This window comes from Vicia villosa, unplaced genomic scaffold, assembly GCF_029867415.1.
Source record: "Vicia villosa cultivar HV-30 ecotype Madison, WI unplaced genomic scaffold, Vvil1.0 ctg.000114F_1_1, whole genome shotgun sequence".
Classification (NCBI taxonomy): domain Eukaryota; kingdom Viridiplantae; phylum Streptophyta; class Magnoliopsida; order Fabales; family Fabaceae; genus Vicia; species Vicia villosa.
In genome coordinates, this window is record NW_026705022.1 from 501,811 (window position 1) to 515,430 (window position 13,620).

A 13,620-nucleotide genomic window follows, 5' to 3' on the forward strand; every position below is an offset into this window, starting at 1 on the left:
AATTGTTGGGAAAAGTATTGGCTTGGTCTCTTGTGTTGTTTTTGTTGATTTCTTGATATTTTTGCCTGTATTTCATAAATGCGTAGTTAAAACTTCCAAACAAACGTTTTATCACTTTTCACTAATAAATCAAGGGTTTTTCATATGACTTCTTGTCTATGTATTTAACGTATTTTGGCACTTACCAATAACCTCTCTCAAAAGAACATTTATTGACACCTAAAAATAGTTAAGTTTTTAGCCGAGAATGACAAGCCGCCAAATATATGGTAGTCGAATATAAAATAATCAAATACAAATTAAAAGAGTCTTTCTCAAGCTGAATAAGGTTTACGCAGAACATAGGAGTGTCAAAAGCAATCAAAAGCATGTGTGACTTGAGAATTCATCATTTTTCTTGTGTTTCATGTTTATAGCACCACTAACCAAAGAAGCTGTCATTAAGGAGTCACATTTTGAGGCAAGGTTGCACGCAAGGATAAGGAAAGAAAAAAAACACAAAAATGAAGAAAAACAGTTCAAGCATGGGGTGCCACATATATCCATCAATGGAAAAAACATACACATTAATAAAAAAATAATCGAGTGCGAGACTGAATTCTTTAGGCCATGATGTTTTTGGAGTACATTTAATCTTGTCTATAAATAATGCCTTATGAAATGTACACAATCATTTAAAATAAATTTTTTTTGCAAAATTATCTTATCTTTCTGCTTTATTTTTTACAAGATATGCACATTTTTTTAGTTCAATAGCTTACTTAAAAAATATCAAGAAATCTATAGATGGAAGAGATAGTTTCTTTTTTGACATATTTGTTAAATGTATAGGACTCTTCATTATGCGGCCCAATCATATCTGCTAGCTTAGGCCCATTCATATGTTAGGCCCATATTGTATAAATACGTTTGTACTTACAGTAACGATATACAATTCTATTTTCACTTTCTTCATCTTTCAAATTCATGTTTCCGCCAACAATGGCTTCACCTTCTTCATCATTCTCACTCTGTAATATGGTATCAGTGTAACCCTAATTTTTTCCGCATTTCCATCTTTCTTTCGTTCCATACGATGTCTTCTTCTTCAGATGAAGAACGACCCGATAACACGAACGTAAACCCATCCAAAACTCAAGATCCAAGCCTCAATCCTCGGAATCCCTATTACCTCCATCCAGGTGAAAACCCAGGTGCTACGATTGTTTCTCCACCTCTTGATGATCACAATTACCACAACTGGAGCAAATCAATGCGCAGAGCTCTGACCTCCAAGAACAAGATCAATTTTATCAATGGTGTTCTTCAAAAACCGGCATCCACACATCCTGATTTCGAGCTTTGGGATCGCGCTAACAGTATGGTTCTTTCTTGGATCAATCGCACTTTATCTCCGCATATCGCTCAGAGTACCATCTGCTTCGATTCGGCTTTCGATCTTTGGGAGGATCTCAAAGAACGGTTTACAAAAGGTAATCACTTTCGATTTTCTGACCTTTTACGCGATCTTCACTCTATTCAACAAGGGGATCGATCGTTATCTACATATTTTACCGACCTTAAGATTCTTTGGGATGAACTTGAGGATTTACGCCCAACTCCATCCTGTTCTTGCCCAACTCCGTGTACCTGCGATCTGGCTAAAGCAGTGCGCCATTACAAGCATATGGAATACGTGACCTGTTTCCTCAAAGGCCTCAATGATTCTCACCATAGTATTCGTACCCAGATCTTGCTGTTAGACCCCCTTCCCAACATCAGCAAAATATACTCATTGATTGCACAACAACAACCTTCTACTGCTACTACCCCAACCATTCTATATGCCAATTCCACTACCAAACCCAAAGGCAAAACCTCTTCCAAATCCCCCATGTTGTGCACCAATTGCAGTAAAACAAATCACACCATCGAAAACTGTTACTTCAAACACGGCTTTCCTCCCGGATATCGTTCTAAGACTTCCAAAACTGCTGCAGAATCAAAGATATCCACTGCTGCAGAAAAGGAACCATCTCTATCAAAGGAGGATCTCCAACATCTTATCCACCTTCTACAACAATCCAGGAAAGATTCTCAAACTTCCAAAAGCAACACACCTGACACTGCAGTAATCTCAGGTATTGTTTCTTCAGGTAATGCCCTACATAATAGATCATATTGGATTTTGGATTCAGGCGCATCTCATCATGTTTGCCCCTTCATACATAATTTCTATACATTAGAATCCATTCCCCCTGTTAAAATACATATGCCTAATGGTTCATCTGTGATTGCTAAATTTGCTGGCTCAATAGTTTTCTCTAATTATTTTCAATTAAACAATGTCTTTTACTTACCTGAATTTCACTTTAGTTTGATCTCTTTGTCCAAACTATGCATCACCTCACCCTATACAATCACTTTCTCACACACTTCCTGTTCCATACAGGATGTGTCTACCAAGCAAACGATTGGACGGGTGACACAACACAATAGTCTCTATATTTTGGACAAATTACCTTTACAAAATGCTACCTGTAATTCTGTTCACAATGGCAAAATTCTGAATTGTACACCCCAATTATGGCACCATAGGCTAGGCCATCCTTCTTTTGATGTATTGCAAACTATGTGTAAACAATTTCCTGTCATTAAAAGTTCTAAGCATCATGATTGTCATACTTGTCATTTATCTAAACAAACTCGCTTACCTTTTCCTACAAGTCATTCTACTACAACCCAATGTTTTGAACTAATTCATATGGACATTTGGGGGCCTATCTCCCATTCATCCATGGATGGTTATCAATACTTTCTCACTGTAGTTGATGATTTTTCAAGATACACTTGGACACTTTTAATGCACAATAAATCTGAAACAAGACTGCATATAAGAAACTTTATAACATACTGTCAAAACCAATTCTCTTGCAGCATCAAAACAATCAGAACTGATAATGGTTCTGAATTCATCATGCCTTCATTTTATGCATCACTAGGTATAATACATCAAAGAAGCTGTGTGGAAACTCCACAACAGAATTCCATAGTAGAAAGGAAACATAGGCATCTTTTAAATGTCACTAGATCCCTTCTCTTTCATGCTACTCTTCCAAAGTGTTTTTGGTCATATGCTCTATGTCATGCTACATTTCTAATTAATAGAACTTGCAGCTCTGTTTTACACAACAAGACACCATTCCAATTATTATTCAAAACTGACCCTATTTACAATGATCTAAGAACTTTTGGATGCCTTGTATATGCATCTTCCATTAGTAGAAATAGAGATAAATTGGATCCTAGAGCCCTTAAATGTATATTTCTAGGATTTCCTATTGGTGTCAAGGGCTACCTTTTATTCAACTTACAAAATAGATCCACTTTCATTTCCAGAGATTGCTCTTTCCATGAAAATATTTTTCCATACCTTCCTCACCCTCCCCCATCTTCTCATGATACTGCACCCCTGGAAACAAACACCTCCACAATTCCTTTCCTCTTTGATATAAACACACCAAATACTTCTATTCAGGAACATACCAATCCTACTTCCCCTGTTCATAATTCTCCTACTCAACCAAATCCACAAATTAATCCTCCTGCCCTTATACATGCACAATCTAACAATTCTGCAAACAACAATACACAAAATCTGTCCCATAACACTATCCCTGCACAACTCAGTCACCCTATCCCTAGAACTTCTACCAGACTAAGATCTGCCCCTGCCCATCTAAAAGATTTTGATTGTAATGCTGTCTTTTCCTCTACTTTATATGACATTTCTAATTACATTTCATATGCACATATATCTCCTGCCTTTTTTACTTACATCTCTGCTATTAGTACAAATACTACACCTAATACTTATCAACAAGCAATGCAAGATCCTGAATGGATCAAAGCCATGAATGCTGAGCTAACAGCTCTCACTGCCAACAATACTTGGCAATTGACATCTCTTCCAAAAGGTAAGAAACCCATTGGATGTAAATGGGTTTACAAGCTCAAATTCAACTCTGATGGAACAATAGAAAGGCACAAGGCCAGGTTAGTGGCTCAAGGCTTTAACCAAATCCAAGGTATAGACTACTTTGAAACTTTTTCACCTGTTGCTAAGCTAACAACTGTAAGACTTATCTTATCCCTTGCATCTTCTTTAAACTTACACTTATTCCAACTAGATGTGCATAATGCTTTTCTCCATGGTACATTAGATGAAGAAGTTTACATGACTCTTCCTAAGGGCATGCACTCTTCTCATCCAAATGTAGTATGCAAACTTCACAAATCAATTTATGGTCTCAAACAGTCTAGCAGACAATGGTTTGATAAGCTGTCCAATGTTTTAACTATTAATAACTTCAGCAAATGCACATCTGATCATTCCCTTTTCATACACAATTCCAAAGATTCCCACACTTTCTTACTTATTTATGTTGATGACATCCTTATTGCAGGCAATAACATGGATATCATCAATTCCACAAAAGCAATTCTCAAACAGAATTTCCACATCAAAGACCTTGGACACTTGAAATACTTTCTAGGACTTGAACTTGCACGCAACAACAAAGGCATCAACATCTGCCAAAGAAAATATACTCTGGATTTGTTAGACAAAGCTGGACTGCTTGGTTGCAAACCAGCCTCGACACCTATGACCAGAGACACAAGGATAACCTCGACTGCTGGCACTATTTTAACAGACCCATCTCCGTACAGACGTTTGATAGGCCAACTCATATATTTAATCAACACACGGCCAGATATATCCTACGCCGTGCAACAACTTAGTCAGCATATGCAATCTCCAACTGATCAACATTACTCAGCAGCCATACGAATTCTACGATACCTCAAAAGCTCCCCAGCACAAGGCATAACATTCCCAACAGATTCATCACTCCAACTCAAAGCTTTTTCTGACTCTGACTGGGCAACATGTCCGGAAACTCGAAGATCCGTCACAGGATACTGTATATACCTTGGTGACTCCCTCATATCATGGAAATCAAAGAAACAAGCAACCTTATCTCGAAGCTCAACCGAAGCAGAATATCGATCAATGGCGTCAACAGTCTGCGAACTTCAATGGCTGACTAATGTTCTCACAGAATTACGCGTCCCATTCACCAAACCAGCAACTTTATATTGTGACAACGCTTCAGCTATACACATTGCTAACAACTCTTCCTTCCATGAACGCACAAAGCACCTTGAATTAGATTGCCACTTCGTACGTGAAAAGCTACAACAGAAGTTATTTCGTCTCCTACCGGTATCTTCTCATCAACAACTAGCAGATATATTTACTAAACCCTTAGACTTTAGGCCTTTTTCAGAGAACTTGACTAAGCTTGGTTTACATTCTATATATCACCAGCTTAAGGGGGGGTGTTAAATGTATAGGACTCTTCATTATGCGGCCCAATCATATCTGCTAGCTTAGGCCCATTCATATGTTAGGCCCATATTGTATAAATACGTTTGTACTTACAGTAACGATATACAATTCTATTTTCACTTTCTTCATCTTTCAAATTCATGTTTCCGCCAACAATGGCTTCACCTTCTTCATCATTCTCACTCTGTAATAATATTCATTTAAAGCTCAAAGAGAATAATTCCAGTTGAGAGTTAATAGTAAATGAATCAATTAACTTCAAAATTTAATAACAAATTCAAACTATTCATGCATGATTCCCACATTCACTCACTTACAACACTATTTCCAATCCTCCTCCAATCAATGGTGTTTTACAATAAGATGCACCAAAATTACAATAAGAAAAAGCAATAACCTTACAATAAGAAAAAGCAAACATATCTAAAAACTCCACCAAAATTGGCAGGTTGGGGGTAGGGAGGAGTGGGATGGGGGTTGAGGTTTCCATGGTTGGATAGTTTTAGAGGGCCCATTGAAACAAACACATGATGTGATCATTCTCTTTACTTAGTGGACACAGTGCAACTTATTGTGTCTCCGACATATAGCTTTCACTCCCACGAGGAAGCAATGCTTACAAATTTAAGTACAATACTTAAATTGTACAACACTTGTTTTTGAAGCAATCTACTAGTACAGTACCCCTAGTACTTAAAAAACCATGCAGAAGAATATACATATATAAGTATAACGTTTATTAAATTAACTATGAATATTATATGCATTTTTGCTTTTTCTTTTTTAAGTTTATTTAGATAACTATTGGTGATCCAAATTAAGAAATCTCAATATATTTTGAGGATATTAAAGTTTAAATTAAAAATGTTTTTAATTTGTATATAAGATTAATTTGGTTTAAGAGTTTGAACAAAAAATCACGGGTCTATTGTATCAGTTTTTTTAAATTATTTTTTATTATATTATATATTTTGTTAAAATAAATTTAAAGATTTTTTTTATGTTTAAAAAATTTTAAATAGTTTTATTAATTTTATTTATCTCAACTAATGTATTTTTCAAAAAAAAAATAATTAATTTTAGATTTATGAGCTTTCTACTATGAAGATGATGAAGGAGTTGATAAACATGTAGAAGAAGATGAAGGAATAAAAAAAAATTGGATGTTGATGATTCAATATTAAATCATATAGTCATGCAAGATTGAATAATTTAGCTTTTGAAAAAAAATCAAGTGGTTTAAATTTACTGTTAAAACTGTTGAATAGTCTTCTTTGATTAACTTGAAAGTAGGGGTGGCAAAACGGGCCATGGCCCGCCGGCCCGGCCCGCGCACTCGCTAAAAAATAGCGGGTTGGGTTGGGATTTTAGACTCGCCGCTTGCTAAAGTTCGTTCCGCTAAAACCCGCCGCCTGCCATACTAGCCCCGGCAAAGCCCGCCACCCGTCAAAGCCCGCCCCTCCTCCAAAACTCACTCTTTTTTTAGTTAGTTCTAGTAATTGTAATTCTTAATGGTTTATTTTATATATTTATTTATAAATATATATAATATTTTTTTTAAGTAAATTTGTTAAATAAGTGAAAAATTTAATTAAAAGGTAATAAAAAGCCTATTAATCTATTAAAAAAAGTATAAATAAAAATAGGCGGGTAAGCCCGCCGCCCGCCAACCCGCCATCTTGGCGGGGCGGGCATGACTTTTATGTCCATTTTACTTGGTGGGCATGCTCACCCCGCTTGTTTTTTGGCAGACATATGACGGGGTGGGCGGCGGGCGGGGCAGGCGGCCCGTTTTGCCACCCCTACTTGAAAGCATGAATAATTTTCTGTACTTGTAATCTATTATAGAGAATTTTTTTAACACTCTTTAACAAATCTCTAACAGAGAGTTGTTCTAAAAATACAACATCAAAATCATTATGTGAGATAGATTGCAAGAGTAGAAAAAAATATTTTGTTCAAGGGTAGAAGAATATAGAAGATTTTTTTTTTTATTTTGCAATCCATCCCAAAGAATGTTGCTAACTAGTTTGGGGTGACAACACATAGGATAAGATTAGGGTAAAATATGTTTAACGAGTGTTTTTATAGTAAAATATAATATATCTCGATTTTTAAGAAAATCGAAGGGTTAGATCATTTAGTATACTTACAAACAAATAAAAACATAAACATTTTTAAAAGAGATTCGAAGAGTGTCCTAATTTGTTTCCCCCCTCGTTTTATTAAAAATAGAGGAAATATGTTTTTTTTTTATATAAAAAAAATAAAATATGATGCGCATTGGCATAATACCTCAATTTTTTTTCTGACTGGAGTGAAAGTTTTTTATAAAAAAGATTTGTTATAGTGATAGAATTACATATATGATATTACAAATACCACTCGAATATGATATAAGTATCACTAGTAGAAGCTGATATAAAAACCAGTCGTTATAATTTTTCAAACAAGGATAATTCAAATAATTATCAAAGTGGAGTTCAATAATGGTCATTTCACCACTCAAAATAATTTCTCAAATATTTCTCCAAATAGAGTAAAAAAGTACTTATAATTTTTCAACTTAAACAAAGAAAAATTCAAATAATTCTCTAAAGAGAATTCAAGAATTTTTTGAATAATTTAATGAGTAGAAAAAGAAAGAGAAAAAAATTGGTGCTTCGATAAATCGAATTAAGGATCTGCAAAAATATAAGTGAATCATATACCAAAATAATTTGCATTGAATAAAAAAAAAAAATTTCTTTAAATGGTTAATAAACCTAACCATATATTATAAACAATTTAGTCAAACCCAAAGTAAAAAACCAATTTAAAGTGTTAAGTAATTGTTTAAAAAAATATTATTTAAAGAAATCTTTGATTTTTTTTCAAAATTGAAAAACATCAAAAACTAGTTTTTTTTGGAAAATATAATTCTTAATATTTTGAAATAAAAAAAACTGAAAGTATTGTTTCTTTCTAAAAATAAAAATAATATATGAAATTAATTTTTTTCCCAAAAAAAAACATCGGAAAATCAAATTTTGTTATTGAAAAAAAATCAGAAATTAAATTAATTTTCCTGAAAATTGTTGGGAAAATAACAAACATAGAAAAAAAGAGGAACAAAATAACAACACAAGAGATTAACGTGGAATCTCCAAAACCGGAGAAAAAACCACCACTTGTCAATAAACAACCAGATAATAACACTATGTGAAAATTGTTACAACACATAATATATTCTCAAATACTCCTGGCCCCAAGTACACCCATGCCTTCCAAAACAAATATTTAACCACATCTCACAACACTCTAATACAAGAGCATTAAGAAAGTCAAATACAAACTTAAAGTGCTTTTGATTGATGCATCTTGTAATGAAGAACTTGAATCCTTTATATAGCCTTGGACTCCCTCTTCCTTCACAAAACTAAGCGATGTGGGACTTCTTCAATGTATATATTTTCAACCAAACCCAACAATCTCCACCTTGACTGAAAATAATACATTAACTTTCATTGTCTTTACTGACAATCATACTCCACCATAAAAAGTATCAACATGTATATTTTTAATCAATCTTAACAATCTCCACCTTGATTAAAAATAATACATCAACTTTCATTGTCTTCACCGACAATCATACTTCACCATAAAGAGTATAGTCACTTGAAGTTACATCACTCCAAAAAATTTCACATTGTCTTCACCGACAATCATAGTTTTAAAAACTATCATACTCTCTCATGAAAAATATATTTCACTTGAAGATAAACCACTTCAAGAATTTCACATTGTCTTCACCGACAATAATATACTTTATCATGAAGAATAAATTTCACTTGAAGCTAAACCACTCCAAGAATTTTCACATGCCGAAAACCAGGTTGAAAAACTTATGGTATAACTTCCTTGTTGGTAGGAAACTCTTCAACCACCGACATAATCTTGCACATTGTGTAATCTTGATTTTATCAACGCATCTTTGACTTGAACTTTTTACAAGTAAAAAAATAATCCTTCCATCAATTTTCTCTAATCCAAACTATACAGCGGAACTTGTGACTACAACTCAACAACTATTTCACAACGCTACCCTTCTTTTCTGGTTTGGAAAATCAGACATAGCTGCAACCACAGAGCATACTAATAACTCCTATCCCCGGATCGAACCAAAAAGCTCTATTGTTGGAAAAAATAACAAACATAGAGAAAAAGGAGGAACAAAATAACAACGCAAGAGGTTAACGTGGAAACTCCAAAACCGAAGAAAAAACCATGGCCGTTGTCTATAGACAACCAGAGAATAACACTATGTGAAAATTGTTACAACATATAATATACTCTTAAATACCCCAGACCCCCAGTACACCCACACCGTCCAAAACAACTATTTAACTACATCTCACCATACTCTAATACAAGAGCATAAAAGAATAAAGAAAGTCAAATACAAGCTTAAAGTGTTTTTGATTGGTGCATCTTGTAAAGAAGAACTTGAATCCTTTATATAGTCTTAGACTCTCTCTTTCTTCACAAAACTAAGCGATGTGGAAGTTCTTCTAACATATATATTTTCAACCAAACCCAACAGATATATATATATTTTTTAAATAAAATTTTCTTTTTCTAAAACTAGTTTTTTTTTCTTAAAATGAGAAATAAAACTGAAAATAATTTTTTCCTGCAATATTATGAAAATTAAAATAAATTGAAATTTTTTATATTTTAACTTGATCATAATAGAGTTCAAAATGTAAAGTCGGTTCTTAAATGTAAATTGATTTCCAGATACATACTGTTTTTAAATTGATTTTAAATTAAATTGAAATTGTTTTAACATTACCTGCATTTTTATATAAATGGTATGTAATTTTTTTTCAAAATAATAATAAAAAAATAAAAAAACTATTTAATTATCAAATTATTTAAAATAATTCCAGAAGGAATACTTATCTTTGTTCCTTGTCTTTTTAGAAAAGCATACTTTTCTCATTCAAACCTTAGTGGCTTAGTCAAATACAACCTGTGTAAAATAAACTTTCTTTGACACAAAAAGTGGAAATCAAGCAAATACTTTTCTTTATTGTTAAGTTAAATTAATATTTTTAGTATATATTTTTCGACCGCATCTATTTGATATACTAATATTTTGACTGTTTGATAATTTGATAGTTTGTTTTAATTTAATAATCTATGGTTCAGAGTATCCAAGTTTCTTACACGTTTATAATTGTCGTTTTTTTGATAATAAGGTAAAAGATATTTTGTATTTTTCCTTTCATAATATTTTTTTATTTAAATTCCTAAAACAGATTTACCTTATTTTTCGGATCCTCTTTCACTTTGTTTCTGAAAAAAACCAGTCATTAAAATCAATCAATATTTGTAATAATCCACGAAACTTCATAGTTGGTATTATTTCAAAAGCAAGAACAAACCAAACAGAATATTTGTTTTTTTACTATAAAAATATATATTCCTTTCCCATTACCTTTTTATTATTATTATATTTTACATATATATAAATTTTTCATAAGGTGTATCAGATTTAGTTTCATTTGTTTCTGGTTTCTGGGTTATTAAATCAAACAAAATCAATAATTCTCAAACATGATGAGGTTAGCAGGTGTTGATGATAAATTGCACAAGTTTTTGGTTTCAAATAAAGATGAAGTTGATGCTAGAAGAAAAGCTCGTGAAGCCTTTAAGGATATTCAGCTTAATATTGATCATATATTGTTTAAGGTATGTGTCTTTTCTTTTGTTTTGGTTTTTCTTTTGTCGTTGGAATAATGAAATTGATGAATAATTAAATAAATGAAGCCCTTTTTTTTTAAAAGTTTGTTTGGTTTAATTTTTTATTTAATAAATTTTTTTTTATTTCTGGGAAAACTGAATCTAGTTGTTGATGTTGTGTTGAGTATTTATGAGACACTTTTGAGGATATTTATTGTTTTAATGTAACATGTTTGGTTTGAGATTATGTTGATTGATGTTGTTACGTGAGGTGGAGTTAATACATTGACTTTGAATATGTTTGAAATATTTATATTTAATGATTTTATGCTCTGCTGTTTTGCATTGCAGACTCCATGTGATGGAATAGAAATGAAGGAGGTAAGAAATTTATTAGTTTGAAATGTTTTTTTTCCTTCATATATGTTGGTATCGTATTGTGTTAGTTTTAGAGGTATATATTAGTCACAGTTCAACCATGACAAAACAATTAGAGATTTATTTAACCATGACTTAACTGTGACTAATATTTTATAAATGCCCTATTTAACTTTGGCTTATCCGTGACAAATTTTAGACTTTGTACGGTAGTCACCCTTGTACGTCCTGAAAGACGGCGACCCTGGTGTCAGACAAAGATTCTTGTTTGATATCAGACTCATCTTTGGTGTGTAGTGTCGTGTCGGACATAGAAACATGTCTATACTAGACACACCAATGATTGTTCTTCTTTGTAATTAATGTGATATGATAACTTAATTTGAATGCTATCAAACAGACTTATGAGGTGAACTCAAGAGGCATAGAGATCTTTTGGAAAAGTTGGATTCCTAAAGAATCTAAGCCAAAAGCAACAGTTTTTTTCTGTCATGGATATGCAGATACTTGCACTTTTTTCTTTGAAGGCATGTAACTGGTATTCAGAACTAATAGCTATAAAAGTAACTTATTTCAGTTATTTTGATGATTAGCAACTAAACTGTTTCATGATGGAACCATTTGCAGGAATAGCTAGAAAACTTGCATCATCTGGATATGGAGTTTTCGCTATGGATTATCCCGGGTTCGGTCTTTCAGAAGGTCTTCATGGATATATTCCAAGTTTCGATAAGCTTGTTGATGATGTCGTTGAGCAGTACTCCAAAATCAAAGGTACTTCATAACCAATGTTTTAAAAATAAGACCAAAGATCAAACTAATGAGACCTCTGAATCATAGTTCGATAGGTTCAACGAGCGGTATATGACAAGTAAAAAAAATAAGACCGGTTGAGCCAACTACAGTTTGACCATGTTCAATCCGTGTTGGTTGTTGTACTATCTAGATCACCGTTCTCGTTTCAACTGGTTGAACTGATTAGTCCAGTCTATTTTCTAAAACATTGTTTACAACCCTCCTCTCGGAAACCGTTGTGAAATGACTATTATTTGTATGGCAGAAAATCCAGAGTTCAAATCTCTTCCAAGTTTTCTTTTTGGACAATCAATGGGTGGAGCTGTTGCATTGAAGACACATCTTAAACAACCAAAAGCATGGAATGGTGCAATTCTTTGTGCACCAATGTGTAAAGTACTTTTTCTCAAACACAATCCTACTTAAAACTTCTTTTGATGCCATTTGTTTATAAACTAGCTTTAACCTAAAAACTTTGCGTAGATCTCGGAGAACATGGTTCCTCCAAAGTTGGTTGTCCATATGCTAACCGCTATGGCAAATGTTTTCCCAAAGAAGAAGTTAGTTCCAACGAAAGATTTAGGAGACGCGGCATTTAGAGAACCAAAGAAAAGGGAACAGGTCTACCGACTCAACTCAAATTCTAAGATATCTTTCGTTCCAAGCATTATTTTTTATTTTTGACGCTTGACACTTGACACATATCTAATAACTATGCAGACGGAATATAACGTGATTAGTTACAAGGATAAACCGCGCTTGCGCACCGCGGTAGAACTGCTTAAAATTACCGAAGAAATCGAACAAAAGTTGGAAGAAGTATGTTCTCAACTTCTTTCTTATCTATCTATTTTTTTTTGTCTCTTAAGTCTAAAGAAACTTATCTTGTTAATGACTGAGAATGAATGATTATGATTATAGGTGACTCTACCATTACTAATCCTTCATGGAGAAGCTGATACTGTGACTGATCCATCAGTGAGCAAAGCATTGTATGAAAAATCAACTTCTTCAGACAAGAAACTTGAGCTTTACAAAGATGCTTGCCATGCTCTAATTGAGGGTGAGCCTGATGATACAATAATTCAAGTTCTTAATGATATCATTTCTTGGCTTGATGAGCACAGCCTGAAACAAAATGTTCAATCCTCCTCTTAATTTTGACTATTATGTGTTTACATAAGAAAGAAAGAAAGAAATAAACACAATCATTTATCTTGTTCTTTTACTGTATTTTTTGTTACAGTCAATTATACTAGATCATAGTTAATGCTGTATATGAATAATATACAATGTTTATATCCTTACATAAGAAATAAACACAATCA

At 33.1% G+C, this 13,620-nt stretch overlaps 1 protein-coding gene across 1 annotated transcript; it reads left to right on the forward strand.

The window, feature by feature from the left end:
* The first annotated feature begins 10,699 nt into the window (after window positions 1-10,699).
* On the forward strand, window positions 10,700-13,620 carry LOC131624304 (caffeoylshikimate esterase-like). Its single transcript, XM_058895249.1, has 8 exons — window positions 10,700-11,128; window positions 11,471-11,500; window positions 11,898-12,024; window positions 12,125-12,271; window positions 12,558-12,688; window positions 12,776-12,913; window positions 13,013-13,111; window positions 13,214-13,620. The coding sequence occupies exons 1-8, from the start codon at window positions 10,994-10,996 to the stop codon at window positions 13,448-13,450; spliced, it is 1,044 nt and encodes a 347-aa protein (XP_058751232.1). The 5' UTR covers window positions 10,700-10,993; the 3' UTR covers window positions 13,451-13,620.

What these genes read in the sequence shown, in the direction of transcription:
- LOC131624304 (XM_058895249.1), top strand. Translation starts at nt 10,994, where the DNA reads ATGATGAGGTTAGCAGGTGTTGATGATAAATTGCACAAGTTTTTGGTT. An exon ending in TTGATCATATATTGTTTAAG is followed by an intron (nt 11,129 to 11,470) that starts GTATGTGTCTTT and finishes TTTGCATTGCAG; the next exon opens with ACTCCATGTGATGGAATAGA. An exon ending in ATGGAATAGAAATGAAGGAG is followed by an intron (nt 11,501 to 11,897) that starts GTAAGAAATTTA and finishes GCTATCAAACAG; the next exon opens with ACTTATGAGGTGAACTCAAG.